General features: G+C 40.4%; 1 protein-coding gene across 1 annotated transcript in view; it reads right to left on the reverse strand.

Moving 5' to 3' along the window:
* Positions 1-22958, reverse strand: part of ADGRB3 (adhesion G protein-coupled receptor B3) — a gene marked incomplete at both ends in the record, with an annotated part of 799939 nt that overhangs the window by 437493 nt on the left and 339488 nt on the right. The window contains 2 exons of the mRNA XM_079716603.1: positions 10361-10467; positions 10820-10921. Coding sequence (XP_079572729.1) covers positions 10361-10467; positions 10820-10921 — 209 coding nt within the window. The remainder of the gene's footprint in view (positions 1-10360; positions 10468-10819; positions 10922-22958) is intronic.

The following is a 22958-nucleotide window of genomic DNA, read 5'->3' on the forward strand; positions in this document are numbered from 1 at the left end:
TGTACAATTCCCGAGCATAGGCCATAGGTAGGTGGAATTTCTTTTCTTAACACCAAACAAATCTAGAATGATTATTAATATTCTGACCCAGGGGACAGCACTAGAGCATATGCATGAGCTCAAAGTAGTATGGTGGTTCCAGATCAGGACCCAAACTTTCAGGCACCTGCCCAATGGGAGGCAGAGCAGTAAGTAACCCTCCTTCTCTGAGGCTTTTTCAATTCTGTTTCTGTTACTTGGTTTCCTAGTTCTAGAGATACTGCATCAGTCAGAATGGGATAGATTATGCTGTGATAACAAACAACTCCCAAATCTCAGTACCTAAAAACAAAAGACGTATTTCTCACTCACTTTACATATGCAACCCAGGTCGTCAGGGAGGCTCTGTTCATGCTAGTCACTCAGGGGCTTAGGGTGACAGAGGATGAAGGATTTTGCACTGGCAAGGACATTCCCAAGCCTGAAATAAGAAAGATCACTTCCATGCACAACCAGTTGGCTGGAACTTCAAGGGGTGAAGAAGCACGATCCTCCCATTTGCTAGGAGAGAGAAACTAGGTATCATTTAACATACTATGCGTTTCAATGGTATGGAGCTGGCCAGCACTTATTTAAATTCTTTGCATCCATTCAGCAAAACTTCAACCCTAGATAAACTCTACCACAGTACTTCTTAAATTGTAATGTGTATATGAATCACAAATGTAACTTTTCAAAGTGCAGGTCAGGGATAGGTTCTGTATTTCTATCAAGCTCCTAGGTGCTGCTTCTACTTTTGGTCTTCAGAAAACATCTTGGCTCTACCAAATGCATTCTCTGCACCTGCATCCGAGTAGCTCAACTTTCCTGGAGACAAGTCACATCTACACTGGCTAGTTCTACTCTAAGTTCTTTATGTCATACTTTTATACCATGCAACCTTTGGCAACCCCTAAGCCACCTGTCTCAAGTTAACCTTCATTGTCTTGCCTTCTCATTTCAGAAAATGATATCACGTCAGCCGCATGTTCTCGCTCAACCTTAATAAAGGGTTCCATCATCTCTCCTCTGGATTCTGCAGTGAGCTCCACAGCTTCCCATCCTGCCCTCTACAGTCTATTCCCTATAGAACGGCCCCTTCACCCTCTTCCATTATATTGAAGCATATCACTCCTTACTGTCAATGGTTTCCCATTCCCCTTAGAATAAAATCCAAACTCTTAGCTAAGGTCTTTAAGGCACAGAATAATTTTTTCCTTACCCAGTTCTCCAACTTCATCTCATGACCCTCTTCTTGCTCAATATCTCTGACCACTGGATCGAGTTTCACTTCCTTAAATACCTCATGGTTTTCCCACATGCTATTCTCCCCAGTAGAATGTACACTCATGCTCTGAAAAACTCATTCTCTCCACTCTTTGCATGTCTACATCTATCTCATCTTTCTGGTCACTCTTATAATATCATTTCCTCTTTGATATCTCACTGACTTTCTTATGTAAAGTAGTGCCCAAACTTTATTCCCTATGTTGACACTTTGTTAAGCTCCTCCAATGTATCACAGTTTGGAATTATTTTGTCTCTTTTCCTGTCTACTTTATTTTGTATTTGTTGTGTGTGTCATATTCAAGTTGCATCCTTGGGTCCTTACACTGTGTTGCACCTAGTTAAAGCCCAGCAGATATTTGTAGAATAACTAATGAGTAGTTGAATGGATGGATGAATGATTAAATAATAGAGTACACTTTGATTTATAATATTTTCCTTTGGCATTAGCCTAAACATAATTATCTGTACAAGTATATTCCATTAAATCATCCCATGAATAAGTTTCAAGTCAGTAGATTTCAATGCTTAAAACTAATTCTAACATTTCTTCACCAAGTTACAATAATCCATAATAAGGGAAAAGCTTAAAAATCTTCTGAGATTTATAGATATAATCAGTAATATGTTGTGCATTTTTTAAAAAGAGGAAATAAGTATAATTTTAGAAGTATTTCATTATACAGCTTTGTAATAGACTCCCTTAAAATTCCCTGGGAAACACTATCATATGTGCCTAAATATTTTTTTTTAAATATTTTATAATACATTGAAAATTTGTCAGTTTAGTAAAGTGTAGTAATTCCTATAAGGACAATGTGTTTGCCACTACAACTAGGAAAAACCATATAAATTACGAAAATCATATTCTTCAAGCTCGCAGAGCTTCAGCGAGCTATGGATGAGATGAACTAAGTTTCCAGAAAGAAGAGATCCTTTCTGAGGTAGGCAAACCATTACAGCCAGCTGTTTTTTATCCCCTTAGGAATGTTTGCTAAATTTTGGCAAAAAGTGAGGGGAAGGTGTGGCCAAGGCAGAGGACTTCTAGGGTAGAAAGAGAAACTAATGTTCTTTGGTTGCTCAGGGTTGAAGAACTATAATGGAAATTGTAGGGTCCCTAAATATCTTACTGGGATTTCTCTCCATGAGTCGTTGGTTGGATTTTTGGAATGTGTAGGAAGCTGAAGAGTTAGAATAAACACTTGTAAAAAGCAGAGTGCAGTTTTCTCCATCCTTGTAAGTAGGCATTTAGAAACAAACGCCTAGTGAGGGAGGAGTCCAGCTTTAAGTAACCAGCTGCCTCCCACTCAAGACATTTGATGTATTTGAAGTTGCCTGGGAAGAAAGCCTGGACACTCTGAAGGGCAGAGCTGAATCTTCTACAGTTTCTCAGGGCTGATAGGATGGGCACACATGAGCTCTCTATCCAAAGCGTATAAGAACACACAGTGGAGAAAGGGAGACTAAGGGGATGTGGTAGTCTGATGAAAACTGCAAAACATCTTGACCCAGATGAATCCTTGGCTGCTTTAAAGTTCCTGTTCCTAATTATGTCTGAAAAAGTGGGAATGCTTTTTGGTGGACATCAACACTGTCCCAAAATCCTACATTTGCTTTACACAATGACTGAGATTTAATTAAAAATTACTAGAGCTTCCCTGGTGATGCAGTGGTTAAGAATCCGCCTGCCAATGCAGCAGTCATGGGTTCGAGCCCTGGTCTGGGAAGATCCCACATGCCGCCGAGCAGCTAAGCCCATGCACCACAACTAATGAGCCTATGCTCTAGAGCCAACGAGCCACAAGTACTGAGCCTGAGAGCTACAACTACTGAGCCCATGAGCCACAACTACTGAGCCTGTGAGCTACAACTACTGAGCTCACAAGCCACCACTACTGCAGCCCACACGCCTAGAGCTCCACAACGAAAAGCCACTTCAATGAGAAGTCTGCGCAGTGCAATGAAGAGTAGCCCCCGCTCGCTGCAACTAGAGAAAGCCCGCATGCAGCAACAAAGACCCGACACAGCCAAAAATAAATAAATAAATTTATTTTAAAATATTTACTACATATGTCAGATGATGTGACTGATGAAAGAAAAAAAACAAGCCCTTCACAGACTATCCATCTTAGATTTTGCTGAAAAGAAATTTTAAATGACTTGTTAAGATGCTAAAGAAAACAGAGAAGAGAAGAGCAAAATAAAAGTCCATTCTCTGATGGAGAATTCTAATAGAGTTGAAATGTTAAAAAAAAGAAACCAACTTAAAATAAAATGTATATTATAGACCAGGAGTTAGTGAACTACAGCCCGTGGGCCAAATTCAGCCCATTGCCTGTTTTTGTAAAAGTTTTATGGGAACACAGCCATGTTCACTAATTGTCTATAGTTCCTCTTGTGTTACAACACAAGAGTTGAGTATTTAGAACAGACACCATATGGAATATAAAGTTTAAAATATTCTCTATCTTGTCCTTGAAAAACATTGTAAACTTTGACATATGAATTTCTTAAAATATCAAGATTTAATTAACATCTTCTTTCCAAATTTATTTTTCAATCAGCTCCTTCAGGGTAGATAGCATTCAATAAATGTGAGCTATGTGAACACTCAGTAAGCTCATCATTTTATTTAGGACCTCACTTTGAAAACTTTGGGATTGTGAAGTTGAACTCAGATGCCAAAACCTTAACATATGGCCTTGAATAAATTAAGAGCCTTCTGTCCATTTTAAAGGAAATAATGTTTTTCAACATTTCCTTGACATTGTTGTATTCTGCAATAATTATTTGAGCTCTGGGAGTGAGGATTCTGAGAAACCTGAAACTTGGCAACAGAAATAAGAAGGCAGCCATGTGCTGCGCCTTGAGTACTTAAAAGGAGGATGTCCACATTCTATCATGAGAGGGCCAAGTAAGTAGAAATACATGTATATGAATGCTAAATTAATGTTGTAATCAATAACAATAATAGTTCACATTATTGAATGTGCACTATAGGCTAGTAACAACTCCACTTAACTGGCCTTGGGTGAACTTCCTAAATTGGTATTTTTTTAAAGAACTACCACATGGTTATTATGTTCAGCCAGGATTAAAATTCTACTGATCTAGCTTCTTCTTCCTGATTTCCCTATCACTTGCTGTGTTCTAATGTTCTACTGTTCTCACTCTCTCCTAATAAACACTGACATTATACTGCAAAAAACTGGCAGAACAAATAACTCTTGTTCTCTCAGACTCACTTACCTTTACTTAAGTGATGAATATTCAAAAATTAAAATCATCTACTAGTTCTGCTGGTTGGCTGGACCATAGCACTCGGTTCTTTGTGTTGCAATTGCTCATTAAAAAAACAGTAAGACTTGTCTACTTTTCTGACTCAAAATATATTTGGGGTAAACAAAACTATGGTGGCCATTGTTTTCTTACTTTCCTCTAAATAACCTGCAGTCATTAAATGTATTAGCCTCCTTTAGGCAATGTGTTTGGCATTTGTGCAACTAGGTGGTGGCCAACAAAGTGTGATGTGTGAGAAGTTTTGTTGCAATGGAGCAAAATTCACCTGGAAGGTAGGGGATATGGGTTAATATAAAGCATGTGCTATGATGTGATTTATTTGGTATTATAATTCCTACTCAACTAGTGTGAAACTTACAGGATTCAAGCTACCTTAAGACACGATGAAGAGCTCAAAATGAGTCACAGTGGCCAGTATGAACTTCCATGCTAGTTGTTTTGAAACATCCCCTGTAGGACTATGAGTGTTTTGGAGTGATAAACTAAGAGTGTTACTTTAGATAAGAACGTTGACGGGCGATGTACTTCACTGGAACAGAGGGAGAATGAGTAAAGTCAAGACCCCTTTTCCTGGGGTCACTGTTACTCCTTAAAAAGAGACCACTAAGCTGAGTGACGTGAAGACTCTTCCCTGGAGGACCTGACGCCATGAAGCTGAGAGCCGTTCCCATTGGAGGGGACAGCAACCCCCCACTCACGCTTGTCCAAGACATGTTGCCAGACCAGAGATCACTGCCTCCTTCCTGGACTTTTCCAGGAGGGGTTTGTTACTCCCTCTTCTATTTTCACAACTCTGTGTTGAGTGCTTATTGTGTGTAATAAACTTAGTGATTCACTCACTCTTTGGTGCACCTCCAATCCTGTGTCACTTGCCCTTCTGCTGGGCCCTACAAGAAGCAGCAGGTACATTCTCCACCCCAGCCTCTCTCTGCCTCTGTCTCTGTCTTTGTCTCCCTCTCACTCACCCTAACCTTCCACCTTATCTCTCTCTCTCTCATTCTCTCTCTCTCTAATTAACACTCATAAAAGTAGAGGAAAACTGGAGAAATAAGTCCTTAAACCACAATTCAAGCTCCTTGACATCCCTTCCCACAAAATCAACCCTTCCATGACTAGACAGATCATCGCTCCAACTTCTGTATCTATTCATCTTCTAAATGACATCTTGAAAAATAAAACAGAGGTTATAAAGGACAGTGACCTCAAAGAACACATTTATACCAATTCTTCAAATTTCTATGTGGAGGGACTTCTGCTAGGGGAATATCTGTGACCTTGTTCTAGAACTGTCTACCTGCAGAGGGCATCCATTCTGCTAGTTCTATATCATCTGTCACGTCGGGGGTGTGTGTGTAAGCATGTATTTGTATGTGAATAAAAGAGAGAGAGAGAGAGAGAGAGAGAGAGAGAGAGAGAGAGAGAGAGAGAGAGAGAGAGGTACCCTGATTGTCCAGGTGCACCAGAGACAAGGCGGTCTGTTTGTTTAATTTGGGGAGTGGTGGGACTAGCCCCCTTGGTCCACAATATTCACCCATTTTCTGCAAATATTTTTATAAGTAAAAGAGACACTATTCTTAATGTGCCTGAACTCTGTGCCTATTTCTCAATAGGTTCAGAAATTATTTCTACCTTGCTTGGTACAAAATTCAAAAATATCCCAGAATATTAAATGAAACATTAACATATGGAAAAACACATGAAATCCCCAATAATGCCACTACATTAAGCACTTTATTCCTCTAGCCTCACTTTTTTAAACTGTGTGCATTTGTTTGTGACTTTTTTTTTATAAACAGCAGTTGGATCACAGTGTTTAATTTTGTATCTTACAAAATTTCCAAGAGACTTCATGAATTTTAGCTTACTGAAATTCTTCTGCAATGGCCAAGTAAGTTCATGAAGTAATGTCATAAATCACTCTACATTTCTAGATATTTTGGGGTTAGGAAAATTGCATGTGAGGGATAATACTTATTAATTTCATGTGGTTAAAATTCACGAACATTAAGTCTGGTACATCACCTTCTTAGAACTCTCCAGCTGCCAGCATCTCCCTCCTGATAAGAAAAGTGGCAGAGTCATTCTTTACACAAGCACCTATGGAATATCTAGAATATGCTTAGCATTGTGTTGGGCACTAGAGAAATGAAGATTAAAAGAAATGGTTTCTGTCCTCAAGGAATTCAATAAATATTCAATATGACAGATTAGTGATTTTATATATTAAACTCATTAATGACACATTTCTGTCTATCTCAATCGGTTTATAAGTATGAGAGTTCATAGGACACACTCAACTAATGTTTGTTGATGATAAAATGGCATTTCAAACTTAGTCTTCATATATTTTATAAAATGGGCATATAAAATATTGTAATCTATGTGGGTATGTACATATATTGTAATCTATGTGGAAAGCACAGATCTACTTATTTTAAATAATTATCTGCAGTAGGTGACAATTAACATTTAATGAGTTTTATGAATATAGAGTAGCAAGAAATGGAATCCCCCAAGGAAAATAGAATATTAAATTGTGAAATGACAAACTCTACTAGAGAAGCAGAGTCTTCAAGGTAACTTAAGAAATTGTGGGAGACAGAACGATTCTACATCGTAAGCACTACCTAGCTTTGCTACTCAGGCAAAGTATGTGAAGCCACAAGAGTACAAGCATGCAAGGAAGGGGATTTTATTTCCAGCTCCAACTGACTTTTCAGAGTACACATGATGAGCTCGATGTACTAGGTAACCATTCTTTAAGGCAAACATTGGTCCTATACTTCCCTGAACTTGTAAAAGAGAAGACCATGGTCCCTAGGCAAGTACTAGAGACATGTATGTATGGATGTATAAGTATGTATATATTTCTATATGTGTATATAAACAGAATTCATCAGCAAAAATACATGTGACATCTGGGACTTCCCTGGTGGTGCACTGGTTAAGAATCGCCTGCCAATGCAGGGGACACGGGTTTGAGACTTGGTCGGGAAGATCCCACATGCCGCAAAGCAACTAAGCCCGTGCTCCACAACTACTGAGCCTGTGCTCTAGAGCCCGTGAGCCACAACTGCTGAGCTCACGTGCCACAACTAATGAAGCCCGCAGGCCCTAGAGCCTGTGCTCCACAACAAGAGAAGCTACTGCAAGGAGAAGCCCACACACCTCAATGTAGAGTAGCCCCCGCTCACCACCACTAGAGAAAAGCCCACGCGCAGCAATGAAGACCCAACAACGAAGACCCAATGCAGCCAAAATAAATAAATAAATAAATAAATAAATAAACAAATTTATTTTTTAAAAACCTCACGTGATTAAAAAAAAAATACATGTGACATCAATCCTATCCATCCATACATCCACTCAATTATCCACCTGCCTACCTACCTATCTATCCATTCATCTATATCTATCTGTATTTTTCCACATGAAACATTCAAGTTAATAACTTGTTGAGTTCTAAAATTTTACTCTTATGGAGATAATTTTTAACACAACCCATTTTCTTTACCTGTAGATATTAATACCTCAAAGTTCCAAAGCACTTTGCTTTGCAAACATCTCACATACCGTATCTCATCTACTTTTCCTCAAAAACTCCAGAGGTGCTAAGATGAGGCTACCGATTTCAGTTGTAAATAGCAAGCCAAGACTTGAGTGAGATCAATGACTTTTCCGAAGGACACACAACCAGAAGAAGGTGCCGCCAGCACCAGAATCTAGGGCAGAGGATTTCAAATCAAAGGCTCAGGAGGGAGTAAGGCCTCCAGAAATGAGTTTAAGTTTTGGAACAGTTGTACCTGGGATGCAAATTTCACCCTTGCCTCAGGTAACTGGACTGCTCCCCAGCGGAGCTTCAATCTGGGGCAGGGATTCCCACTTGCAGGTTGTGGTGGGGACTGAAGTTAATTTGTGAAAGTGCCCAGCTGAGTGCTTGGTCCTCTGTGGAAGCTGAATGCCCTGAGGCTGCTCCTTATTCTACAAAATCACGCACTTGATTTCTGTCTGCAAGTCAGCACGGGCATGGACACATCGGCTGTCCAATCACTGCGTGATTTCTATGCGACTCACAATCCGAGACCATCTCTCCTGTTTCACTGAGTGTTTCTGTTTCTCTCCATTATCAGATGACCTGCACCCACAGAATGCAGACTCATTTAAATACTACTGTGCAAAACACTGAATTTAGGAAGGGAAATTTTTCTGTCAAGAAGTGATATTATTAATTCTTAACAAATTTCTAAGCATTGACCTATGGTTTACTTAATCCATGCAATTATTCTCATATTTATTACCATGAATAAACAAGAACTAAATATGGATATTATTAAGATTAAGTAAACAGAGTCGAATGTCTAAATTAGGGGAAAATAAAATTCACTAAAAATTAAATTCATAAGAAAGTCTTGGATATATATATATATATATATATATATATATATATATATATATATATATATATATATATTACTTAATTCTGAAATATTTCAATTTTGACAGAAATAAGGCTCAGTGAAGCCAAATATCACCAAATACTGATATGCACATAAATATATATTATTAAACATATGTATTTGTGTGTAATCGGTATTTATGTGTGTGTGTATATATATATATATACACACACAATAACATGTATGTATATATATGAATGTACATACACACAATAATAGAAATAAGGGTCTGTGTAGCCAAATAACCATCAGTTTAATTACTGATTTGCTAAGTAAACATATTAGACAGCATTTGGTTTTCAGATGTTTTTAAAATGTGCTTTTTGTTTTTCTGATAATCAAATACATTTACTTCACTAAGAAGAATTCTTATTGTACAAGCTACTTCTCCATCCACAAGCAAAAATGTTCTTTAGGATTGTTTTCTAAGAATCAGGCTTATTTGTGAGCAACGGTAAGAAGATGGAAAGAAAACATAAGCACAACAAAACGTTAAGGCTCTTAACTGAGCAGCATCCCTGCCAACGTTAGGCTCTCCAGCGGCTCTGGCTTGTATTTTGTTCTGAGCCCCGCGATGTTTGTTCATGCAGGAAGCTCTCTCAACTGCCAGGATGAATGACAACAGTCTCCGAAAATGACAATGACTTGCACTTGTAAAATACCAAGTAACACTTAGCTGTGCTGGAAATATTCATACAGCATACTCTGTGAATAATTCAATGATGTGTGGGAGAAGAGGGGTTATTTTGGGAAATTTGTCCCATATAATCTTTTGCAAACAGCTAATTTTCTCTGATACAGTAACCCTATCCTTTTTTTTTTTTTTTTTTGGTGTCTTAATGTCAAAATGCAGTGAGAAATTTGATACCTACATGACAGAGCTTTATCATTTCCCACCTACTAAAGTTCTAAATAATTTAATTTAAAAATGTACGGTATTTTGAAATAAGTCTTATGTACTATGTAACACAGATTTGTGCCAGTCATAATACATAGCTTAACTCTTATAGATAAGCCTGAGTAGCAGATTTTATTCATGCCTTTTCCTCATTGGACAAGGAATCCATTCATTTGAATAGCAGGATCTAAGCAGGATCCATAAAAACCCAAACCCTAGGAACAAAACTGTTTAGCACTGACTTATAAAAACTAGCTTTCTAGCACAGCCTTTTTTCCTTCAGGCATTTTTTTTTCAGAGATTTTACTGTTTGATTGTATAACAGAAGATTAAATTCTCACACAGCGATCATTAGCAAAAAATAAACAGAGCAAGTACTAAAGCTGGCTTTTGCACCTACTGAATGCTGCAAGTGTCTGTACTCATTTGATATGCATCTTGCAAAGCTCGGCTGTTCCCAGAAGGCCACTCCGTGAAGACTGAGCGAGCAGCGTCTGCTAGCGGTGCCTGCAAGTCACAAAAACAGAGAGCTTTACGACAGGGAGGCTGGGAGGTGACACGGAACTGGGAAGAGGGCTGAAAACCTGGGTTTGTACGTTTTCTCGCTTTTAACAAACATGCATGTGAAATTGTTACTCTGATTATTTTTACAGTGCATATTAGTCACACTGAGAAACCACTGCATCATCACGATTTTCCAGGTTTCTTCGTTGTCTCCACTTAGGAAGCCTTTTACTAAAATTGTTTTATTAACTGCTTATTGGACAGATTGATTTTTGGATATAGGACAAAGCATGGTGAGGAACACAGCATACTGCTCTTGGTGGGTGGTCAACTTTGGAGGGTCATCCTACATCACCTGTGGCATTCAGTGGGCACTGATTGAAGGCCAAGTCTCCTGCTGGAGTCCTTTTCCACACCATCGACATCAGGTAATCCTCTGGGCATATTTCATAAGGTGCTGCAATTTAGAACAGAGGGACTTGAATGCCGGTGGTGTTTATTTTTTAAATGTTGGCTATAAGCAATCCTGAGACGCACCTCTGTGACTGCAGAGAGTTTTCATTTCTTAAAATTGTATTGTTTACTGAAATGTCAAAGATGTCTTCAGAAACAAAAAACCACTAGCTTTCATTTCATTTTCTACAAAATCCTCACAGAAATATACTTTCTTTGGAAAGTGCTTACTGTGCAGGCTTTTTAAAAAGGTCATTTGGATTTGCCTATAAATTGAACATTATATTCAAGCATATACATAAAAATCTTTCCAGTATTCACCTATATTCATAAAGTTTGGGGATGTCATACAATAAAGTGATTTCTAATAAACTGAAAGCCATATCAGAATTATTAACTGCAGGTGATAAGAGTAAATAAAGGGCAAAAATACATAACTTTTCATTTCTTCATATAAGTATATCAATCATACTACATTATATAAAAATTAACAGATTTTATCTTTTAGCCTTATGCTTTTCAAAAGCTCCATTTGATTACTGAGGTGAGAAAGTTAAAGGGAATTTCAAGAATAACAGATGCACACCAGAAATATGTTCATGGAAAGCCAAAGAATTCGTGAAAGAAGAAGGTCTGTCTGGGCTTCCCTGGTAGCGCAGTGGTTGAGAGTCCGCCTGCTGATGCAGGGGACGCAGGTTCGTGCCCCGGTCCAGGAAGATCCCACATGCCGCGGAGCAGCTGGGCCCGTGAGCCATGGCTGCTGAGCCTGCGCGTCCGCAGCCTGTGCTCCGCAACGGGAGAGGCCACAACAGTGAGAGGCCCGCGTACCGCAAAAAAAAAAAAAAAAAAAAAAAAAAAGAATGTCTGTCTATGTTGCATCAAACCTGAAACAACACATTAGTCCTTTCTCCAGACAGAACTCCTATTGTGCTTTCACACAGAATTGCAATTTATATGTTCTGATATTTGTCCTCACAACTTGTCTGGGATAAGTTGGGTCCTCTCATCTCTGTATCTTGCACTTAAAGGTGTGTCTGGCACACAGAAGTTGTTCAAAGTTGAGTGAATACATGAATGACTATATGGCTATAGAAATACCTTTAGTAAGTAAACAAGGACCTACAAAATAACAAGTATCTAATATATACAGGAGTGTGATATCCAGGGAGCAATTTCTTCCTTTGGTGACAATATACTATTTAACCCATGATAATCTAATTCTACTGAAACAAATTCTACTTCAGAATGTATGACCCCATTAGGACCCATTACAGTTGTTAGTAGGTGAAGAATGCAGCTTGAGACATTGTCATCTTGAAATAATATTCACTTTATAATTACCTGAAATAAGATGAGTGGTTGAAACTCGTGGGCATTCAGAACAGAGAGTGGCCCTGAAGATCACCTAATCCACTTCCTTCTTCTTTACAGATGGGGGCACCAGGGCCCCCAAAGAAAAGGCTCATCTAAGGCAATGGAGCTGGTGGAGGTATCAGCAGAACTGGGTTCTAGAACCCTGACTCCTGCACACCCTCTTCACTACCTTCACCAGGCCCTTCACCTTCATAAATGTCCCCTCCTCACCCATCAGTGATGTCCTACTGGCCAAACCCAACACGCTCACCTCGGTCATCACTCACTAAACTTTCCCTGCAGTACTTTTTATATTGACTTCCCCCTCCTCCTTGGAAATCCTTTCTTTAGGGTCTTAGCTCTTCTCTCTCAGGCCTCCACCAAGCACTTGGACCATTCTTTCTCCCTATCTCATTCCCTGCATCCTTTGCAGAATCATCCACCCCTTACATTTTCCTTATGTTAAATGCTTTCCCTAGACAATTTCAAACCTTTAATAGCAGTAATGGCGTTGAGCCCTTATTAACAGTCTTACATGAATGGGCTCATTTAATTTTCCCCAACAACTTTATAAGTCAGACATTATTATCCCCATTTATCAAAAGGGAAAACAGGCAGGCACAGAGAGGTGAATTGATTTTTTTTTTTTGGATTCCAAATATATATTTTTTAATTACATGTGGGAGGCAGGGTGTGAAGTGCTACAATTCTCCAGCAACTTCCTTCTTTTACGCCACATCAAAAAAGTGATCTCTAGGGGTAAAACGGGGATAAAGACACAGACCTACTTGAGAATGGACTAGAGGATATGGGGAGGGGGAAGGGTAAGCTGTGACAAAGCGAAAGAGAGGCATGGACATATATACACTACGAAGCGTAAGGTAGATAGATAGTGGGAAGCAGCCGCATAGCACAGGGAGATCAGCTCGGTGCTTTGTGACCGCCTGGAGGGGCGGGATGGGGAGGGTGGGAGGGAGGGAGATGCATGAGGGAAGGGATGTGGGAACAGATATATATGTATGACTGATTCACTTTGTTATAAAGCAGAAACTAATAAAAAATTTAAAAAAAAAAAAAGTTAGCTTAAAATGGATCATAGGGTAAGAGAAAGACAAATACCATATGCTAACACATATATATGGAATTTAAGAAAAAAAATGTTATGAAGAACCTAGGGGTAAGACAGGAATAAAGACACAGATCTACTAGAGAATGGACTTGAGGATATGGGGAGGGGGAAGGGTAAGCTGTGACGAAGCGAGAGAGAGGCATGGGCATATATACACTACCAATCGTAAGATAGATAGCTAGTGGGAAGCAGCCGCATAGCACAGGGAGATCAGCTCGGTGCTCTGTGACCACCTAGAGGGGTGGGATGGGGAGGGTGGGAGGGAGGGAGACGCAAGAGGGAAGGGATATGGGAACAGATGTATATTTATAACTGATTCACTTTGTTATAAAACAGAAACTAACACACCATTGTAAAGCAATTATACTCCAATAAAGATGTAAAAATAAAAAAAATAAAAAAAAAATAAAAAAAAAAAGTGATCTCTAAAATGAAGAGTACTCCCATAACTTGCTGCATAAAATTTTCCATGGTTCTCCAGTTATCTGACAGGATAAAGAGGACTGTGCTTGCTGTGATGAAAGGGTCCTTCCAGCAAGCCCTAACCTCGCTCTCCAATTATGATTCACATTTATTGTCCCATGGACCAGCCACACAGAACTAACTGTCATCCTCCAGATACCCCGTACCAATTTACACTTCCCTAACTTTGCAAAAGCTATATCCTCTACTTAAAATACTCTCTCCCCTCCTTGTTTTTCTGTTTGTTTGCTTGTTTTGGGTAATATTCCTGTATATCTTTAAAACACATCTTAAGTGGTGTATTCTCTGGGAGGCCTCACTCGGTACCTCAGTCATTGAATATACAAGTATTATATCTCTTCTCACAATGGATGGAAAACATCTGGTTACAGTGTGAGCCTCCTCAATTCCTAAATTTTGCCCTTTAGGAGACTAATTATGCTTTACTTTATTTCTCTTTAATCTGCTATAAGGAACTGCTAAGCTGTGCAGCACATAGTAGGTGTTCAGAACATGTTTGTCGAGTACATCAGTTCTACTGAGGAAACAACATAATAGATTAGCCCATCCAGTAGAACTTTCTGCCGTGATGGAAGTGGAAATTTCACTGTCCAATATGGTGGCGTCTAGTCAGTGTGGCTATTGAGCACTTGAAATGTGGCAAGCAAGACTGAGAACTGAGTTTTAAAGATATCTATTTGAATTAATATAAGTTGAAATTTTAAAAGCTACCCCTCTGGACAACACTGGAACAGATGATAATTGTGTTTCTGTAAATGTCAACCAAAACTATCACAGAATATGAAAATGAAACTTATAATACATGTTAAAACTCACAAAATACATCATGCATAGTTTATTCCATAGTTGAATTCTATAAAATTAATTAATTGATATAATTCTATAGAATTAATTAATTAACCTGGTGTTACTATGACCCTTGAGTATTCTTTTTGTTTATCTATATCCAACTTCTGCTCATGGTTTTTCTCATTAACTCTTTCTTTGTAATCTTTCACTTCACTTGTACTTTTTTTCTGTTTTCAAACAATTTCTTCAGCTCCATTGATGTTGAAGTACATTTTGTAAAACTTGTTGCTATAGTTTTCAGGGTTTTTTTTTTTTTTTTTTTTTCTGATTCAGGCTTTACATAAGCCAATGAAGGAGCAATTTGCACCCGGAGGTCTTCTATTCCCTGTATGTTTTCAGAAAGCTTTCCACACATATTGTTTTGGTTTTTTTTTTTTCATTATCCATTCATCTGTTTTTGTGGGGGTTTTTTGAATTCTTTTCTTTTTTTTTGAATTTTATTATATATATATTTTTATACAGCAGGTTCTTATTAGTTATCCATTTTATACATATTAGTGTATACATGGCGATCCCAGTCTCCAAATTCATCACCCCCCCTCCCACCTTGGACACGTATTGTTATTCCCACAAGAGCACCCTGCCCCCGCCGACCTTAGGGTCAGAAAATCTGGTAATTGCAAGCCATCACCACTAGATGGCACGGGTGAGCCAACAGGGTGAGCTGTTTACCGGGTCCACACCTGGAAATGATGAGGTTCAAAATCAAGGCAGGATATGGGTGACAGCTCCACTGTTTTTTAAAGGTATACCACGTGGGGGGGGTCCTTCTTTCCATGTAAGTACAACGCTGAGCCATGAAAGGAGCGTCAGCTACAAGGCGCCTCAGTCTGGCCCCTTCCTCAGCTCCCCCCGTCCACACTCACTGCCCCCCGGGGGCTTCTGCAACTCCAGGAGGACCCTCACCCCACAGCCTGTGCACCTGCTCTTTCTGCCCAGGACACGCCTCCCCCTTCCCTCCCTAAACCTCCTCGTGGCTCCTGTCCGCTGCCCTCAAGCTCTTCTGGAATCCCGCCTTCTCACCCCAGCCCTTCCTCGGCCCGGCTGTTCTCCAAGACACCCCTCACCGTACACTGCTACACCGTGTCCTCCCTTATTTATTAGTACTAGATTATTAGCCTCCTGCTAGAATGTGAGCGCCGTGAAGACGGGGCTTTTTTCTGTTTTGTTTCGTTCTTAACGGCACGTAGCACTTATAGATCCTGGTAAATGACAGTGGGAACTATAGGCACACGTGTACTTTATTTATTATTATTATTATTATTATTATTATTTGCGGTATGCGGGCCTCTCACTGTTGTGGCCTCTCCCGTTGCGGAGCACAGGCTCCAGACGCGCAGGCCCAGCGGCCATGGCTCACGGGCCCAGCCGCTCCGCGGCATGTGGGATCTTCCCAGACCGGGGCACGAACCCGTGTCCCCTGCATCGGCAGGCGGACTCTCAACCACTGCGCCACCAGGGAAGCCCCACACGTATACTTTTAACCAAAAACTACCAAATACATTCAGAAGATCTATTTTTCCAGTGCTCCAGTGCTTAAGATGACAGAGAATGAGGATGATTTTGCAAAGTACTGAGGACTCTGTGTGTGTGTGTGAAATAGGCCAGCAGAAGGTAGTCATTTTCATTTAGGAGCAATAAGAGAGAGAAGTTAGCTACCATAGGTTTCCTAAAAATTAGCCAAAATGGGTTTCCATGGTACTGGATATTTACAAAAGTTGACCTTGTAAGGCTGTGCCTGACTTGGTAAGGGTCCAGGAGACCCTGTTCAGAAGCCCCTGATATGAACTGCATACATCCTAACTGGTCAAGGAAGAAGCTGATTCAACAGTTATTTTTCCAACCACACCACTCAAGTAAGTATTAGTTCCCATTTACCTGGTGACAATCAATGTGAGGTACTTTAACCAGACCAAAAAAAAAAAAAAAAAAAAAAAAATCACAGTAATTGTTTTAAACCTAGAGAAGTCAGCAAACTTTGTTTTCTCCTCTAAATGCATGAAACTTTGGATTTGCCGTGCTTCTTGTAGATAGAAACTCAGTACACAGTGATAAGAAGGCAAGATGACAGAGGAATCAGAGGTTCAAAGGTGCAAATCGGTTCAGGATTTTCAGCTTTTTAGAAGGAATGTCAAATCCCACAGCTGCTTTAAATATTTCATCAAAGGTGATCTGGCATCTTTGAAGATTAAATCTTAAAAAAAAAAATTAGTTCAGAAAATAGGTCTATTTCTCGTCATACCCAAAGCAAAACAGCCTAGATATTAAAATGACAATTTATTTTCTTCCATCTCAGGTTTATGAAGTCCCCAGGGGTGAGAAACTTCCTGGGGTCTTCTCAGTGGTGGGAATGGAACTCATTCATTCTACAAATACTTGGGCACCTATCATGTCCCAGTCTCCTTGGGAAGTACTGCACAAAAAAGGAATAGACAGGGCTTCCCTGGTGGCACAGTGGTTGAGAGTCTGCCTGCCGATGCAGGGGACGCGGGTTCATGCCCCAGTCCGGGAGGATCCCACATGCTGCAGAGCGGCTAGGCCCGTGAGCCATGGCCGTTGAGCCTGCGCGTCCAGAGCCTGTGCTCCACAGCAGGAGAGGCCACACAGTGAGAGGCTCACGTACTGCAAAAAAAAAAAAAAAAAGTAATAGAGCCTCTGAACTCCAAGATGTCGAGGGCCACAGAAGTAGAGATATTACAGTGCCGTCGGGCTCCCACTATGATCAGAGGAGTCCCGGTTGCTCTAGGGGTACTTTAGGGGCAAGCAGGCCAGCAGAGGATTTCCAGAAGGATGTCCAAGTTGAGATGTGAAGGACAAGGTGGGGAGCCAACCAACAAGGATGGGCAACTGTGCCTCGGGAACCACCCGGGGCAAGGAGAGCCTGGTCCATCCAAGGCATGGGGAACATCTCCCCTGGGAGAGCTGAGGTTGGACAGAGGTGGGTCACTGCAGGAGGAGGAGGGGGTGAGGATGATGATGTAAACTAGGGGTGTGAACTTAAGGGCGAGGGAAATAGATGTCATGTTTTGAATGCTGTCCCGGCAGTTTGGAGAGTGGGTGGCAGGCGAGGGAGATTGATGTCAAGGAGGCCTGTGACAATCGAAAGGGTGTAACTGGGGAAGAAGGGCTGTGGAATCACAGGAAGTGGCTGCAGGAAGTGGGTGGAGTCCAAATGTGTTTAGGAGGAGGGATGGGCTCAGCTCCGGGGCAGGTGTAGGAGGTGAGGATGAGAGAGGGAGTAAAGATGAAACTCAGGTATCCAGGGAGAGAGCCTGTTGTGCTCTACCCTGAGTGACAACACACGGGGAGGATATGGCTTGGGAGAGAAGATGCTTAAAACAGTTCTGAGTGTGAGCTATCTGAGCGCATCCTGGTATCAAAAAGCTGGCTGGCGTATGGCACGAAAGCGCAGGAGGGAAGCAAAAGCTGGAGATAGAGATTTGTGTTAATGTTTTGTTTTGTTTTTTTCTGTTTAATGCTACCTGCGTGCACTTTGTAAATTAGAAAATGTATAATTAGCTCAGGCCACGCTGCTGTGCTCAAAATAAAAACATATTATTGTGTGGCAATATGAAGCACTTGCTTTTTTATGCCTCAGCAAAATGGAACCACGACTCTGTCCATCAGCTGAAAGATCCTACTGTTTGCTCTCACTAGTGCAAAGGTATAAAAACCCATCTGTAAGATACAACTGTAGTTGAAGGCACAAGTACATAGTTAGCGTGCGCCCTTAAAACAAGGTGACAATTACCTAGTGATTAGCTGTTAATCTGTCTATTCAAACTGATTTTCTGTCTCTTAAAAATAGCAAAAATTATACAGGGTTTAAATTAATTTGATGTGGAAAATTAGTTTTCACCACTTATGCTAGAATTTCAGCATTAAAGAGAAATTGATTCTAAACTGTAGAGCTGCAGGCAGAAAAAGAAAAGAAAAAAATATGCACGATGCATGACGCTGTATTTCAAATTTCACTTGCTGGCAATTAATTAATTTTTATATTTTGGGAACCCCTGTGCTGGGGGGTACAGAGGTCAATAAGACAGATTCAGCCTCTGTGCTCACACACAGTTTACAGCTCTAATTCAGCAGTGTAGCTTACACATGTGAAGACTTCATGCAGCTACTAATAAGTCTGAAGGGAAAAAGAGGGGTGTTTATCAGATGTGTTTCATAATAGGCTTCCTTCTATAGAGAATGATTGTTATCAGTCTCAAGTCGCTACACCATTACAACAGCAATATTTACACATACTATGAATTAGGCAATCTTCTAAGAGCATTAAATATTTTCATTCAAATAACTGTCAGAACCTTTAAAGTGGATGCAATTATTGTCATCCCTGTAAACATGGGCAAAACAAGGCAGAGAGAAATTGCTCAGTGAGGAGGTGGTATACCTCAGTCCAACAGCTCTTTCAGCCAATTTTTAGAGAATGTTACACCATCTCTAAGCATTTGTTGCACTAAAATAAGTACATAAGTATTTTGCAAAAATTTGTTTCTAAGTCTGGAAGTCAGCAAACCACGAACTTTGAATTCCCTAGCGAACAGTGTGCATTTCAGGTTGCCTGTTTGAGTACTTGGTCTGACAATGTGTTATATATAACACACACCCCAAAATTCTGAATTAGTATTTTTTTTAATTCTATATTTCAACTTAGACAAGGTCGCCCTACTTCAAACTTGTTAGCAAAGTTAAATAATAATTAAAAAGATAGCTAACTTTAACTGTGGGGAATAACTCTTAAGTAACTATCCTTTCATGAGACAAAGTTTTATACTGGAGCACCCGTGAGGTTTGTGCTGTGCTTACTTGCCTTTTTACATCATTTTAGGAACTGCTGAGGATAACAGCGCTCCACAGCTTCCCCAGGTCACAGCAGATGGAACAAATGATAACATTTGGATGGGCAAGGCTACTTCAGGCTCAAGGCCACGGGCCACGGCCTCCTGTCTTGTGAGCTGCCCTAAGGCCTTAGGAATCCCTATTTGGGCAAACCTGGGACCCATGCTAGCCCGACAAAATGGCTCCGAGGCCACCTTGAGGAGCTCTGGCCTAAAAGAATAAGCTGGGCTGAGATTTGGGGAAACTGAGTAACTTGCTATAGAAACTTACATATTTTTTTTTTTTTACCCCCAACATCTCGATGATTTATTTCTAAAAAAGGAAGGATCGTGTCACAAATTCTAACTACAAAATAAAAATAGTAGATGCGCTAAAAACATCCATTCAAATTCTAAGTAAGTAATCTAACAGCATTTTGAAAGAGTAAAGTCAGATTATATAATGTATTACTACCATAGTCATTTTGAAGTGTATTCACATGCTTTTACACAGATGATTTCATTAGTCCAGCTATAGATTTTATGATATGGTATAAATACATTCAAAAGAGCATATATCTAAGGACCTGCTACAGTCAGTGCAGAGTAGGGGATCTGGAAAGTGAAAATATATAGCTCATTTGCAATAAGCTGGAATTCTAGCTAAGAGGTATATAAATATAAATATAAATATATATATATATAAAATAAAATATAATAGCAATATATAATAAGGGAAGCACAAAGCAAGTTTATAAGGGTTCAAAAAAGAAAGAACACCCATGCAGTTGTGGGAGAAAGGATGCTTAAGTGAGAAGACAACTTCTAATGGCTTGGGCTCCCAAGGTGCTCCTATTTCAGTAGGTGAAGATGAGGGCCCAGGACACTAGGGGAGTCCAGGTGAACAGGAGGGCAAGCAACAGAGAAAGGACAGAATACGTGCCTCTCGATCCAGGAACCAGAGACTGCATCTGCTTGGTTGCTTTACATACAGAGATTTGCCGTATGTACAAATGAGCCACTGATGAGGACACTACTGTCCCCGGGATCTCAGTATGCATGGAATCGGGCAGGGAACCAGAAGCCACGGAAGTTTTTTTAATGAGCGAGTCACATGATTAAGGCCATGGATAGGGGAGAATCATCAGATAAGAATCTATGTGGAAGAGATTAGATAATGAGGTTGATGTCATAATATGGGTAATGGACATAGAAGAGCTGGACTGCACTTTAATCACTCTAATCTAGAGTATTCTGTCACTGCATCCTTGAAACAATCCCCTGGGCATGTATCATTATCCCATTTAATGTATGAGGACAATGAGGCCCAAGTCAACCTTTGTTTGACCACACCCCCCAGACTTTCCGCTGGAAGGCAGTGACCGGGGGAGGAGAAAGCAGGGCCCCAGGAGGAAAGGCTTGACCCAGGTGGACTCCCCCACTAGGAAAGAGGTTGGAAAGAAAGAGGGAGAACTTCAGACAGAAAAGCTCCCCTGGGGGCATAAGGGTCTTATTTGATACCCCAGTTGGAAAGGTCTGTTAGGTGACAGTTCTCACACAGGTGACAGCTGGAGAGAGAGAGAAAGCAACCAAAGCACCAGGGGAAGCATCTCAGGGCCATTCATGCTTCAGGATGTGTGAGGGGAGGAAAATAAGTGGGGATGAGAAATGTCAAGGGCTAACATTCAGGTTTAGTGTCTTGGGAAAACTTAAACCCAAAAAGGAGTTTACTAATTGCATTAATGTTCATTTTATTCATTAAAAATCATTAAGTGATCCTTAAAATATGCTTATTTTTACTGTCAAAACAATGTGGACTGAAAGGAAGAAATAAAAAAGGTAAAACGTGCTGCTTCAATTTTCTGTTTCCATTTGCGAATGATCAGCATTCAGCATCATCAGAATGATTGCCAAATATTTCTAAACTGGTCAAGGTAGAGTAATATAGGATTACAACAAACTGCTTGTTAAGTTTTTGCTGTGCAGAAGCTGTGAGGGTTTTCTCCCAGCTTCATCTGATGAGCAATCTGATAAGGCGAATTATGATAATAATTATTTCCATAGCAACAGGTTTGAATAGCAGGCCTAGAGTACTATCTGGCATATATACTGATTATGTCAGACCCCAGTGGTTCTCCCTTAATTCTGCCTCTAACACTGAATTGATTTGCTGTAAAATCTCGGACAGGAGCAGGTCAGGAAACCCCGGCTTTTCGGGAGGATGGAATGCTTCCCTGGAGATTGGTTAAACACCAGGAGGCCTCTCTCCCTATGGGGTACCTTCAAGTTCTAATTTATTTCCCTACTTTATAGAATGTATCTGAGGTGACTTAGCAAAAAAAAAATAGGACATTGCAGAGGAGAAAAGTCAGTCCCTAGTGCCACGTATGGCCACCACTGGACTCAGTGGTTGGTTTCAGGTGAACGGTTGGTATGAACTGTGTGGGTGTGACATTACTTGCCATGTCCAAAAATGTGCAGTGAAACACTTGCCTTAACCTTTTGAAACTGAACAGGTAATAATATAGTTCCTTACAGGGTATACACATAACATCTGACAGCAAAAATAACAGCAATTCTAATGAAATAGGAGCTTTTTTAAAGTACTAGTAGTGATTAGTCTTGTGGTCTGGAATCAAAAAGGTAAAGCAGGTGCCAACTTGTATGTGAATATTTCAATAGAGACTAGTATGCTGCTTTTTAAAAAAATAAATGTATTTATTTATTTATGGCTGCGCTGTGTCTTTGTTGTTGCGCGTGGGCTTTCTCTAGTTGTGCTGAGCGGGGGCTACTCTTCGTGGTGGTACATGGGCATCTCATTGCAGTGGCTTCTCTTTGTTGCAGGGCACGGGCTCTAGGAGCTTGGGCTTCAGTAGTTGTGGCACGCGGGCTCAGCAGTTGTGGCTTGCGGGCTCTAGAGCACAGGCTTAGTAGTTGTGGCACATGGGCTCAACAGTTGTGGCTCGCGGGCTCTAGAGCACAGGCTCAGCGGTCATGGCTTACGGGCTTAGTTGCTCCGCGGCATGTGGGATCTTCCTGGACCAGGGCTCGAACCCGTGTCCCCTGCATTGGCAGGAGGATTCTTAACCACTGCACCACCAGGGAAGCCCTATGATCTTTTTTCTCTTTAAAATATGTAAATTTTACACTTACATATTTGGGTTTCCAAGAATGATTACGTTTAACCCTAAAATACGGTGGTCCACACAATTTAGAAGTCTAACTTTTTAACTTGTCTCTAACAGAGACAAAATATTTATATTGATAGTGATTAATTAATTCCCCACTCCTCCAACTGGGAACTGAGAACTTTAAGTCGATGTGCACTCAGACCCCATCCTCTGCCCTGACACCCAGCCCAGATATTATCCACCTGTGTGTGTATAGTAGCTCAGAGCCTT

This window comes from Hyperoodon ampullatus, assembly GCF_949752795.1.
Source record: "Hyperoodon ampullatus genome assembly, chromosome: 12".
NCBI lineage: Eukaryota > Metazoa > Chordata > Mammalia > Artiodactyla > Ziphiidae > Hyperoodon > Hyperoodon ampullatus.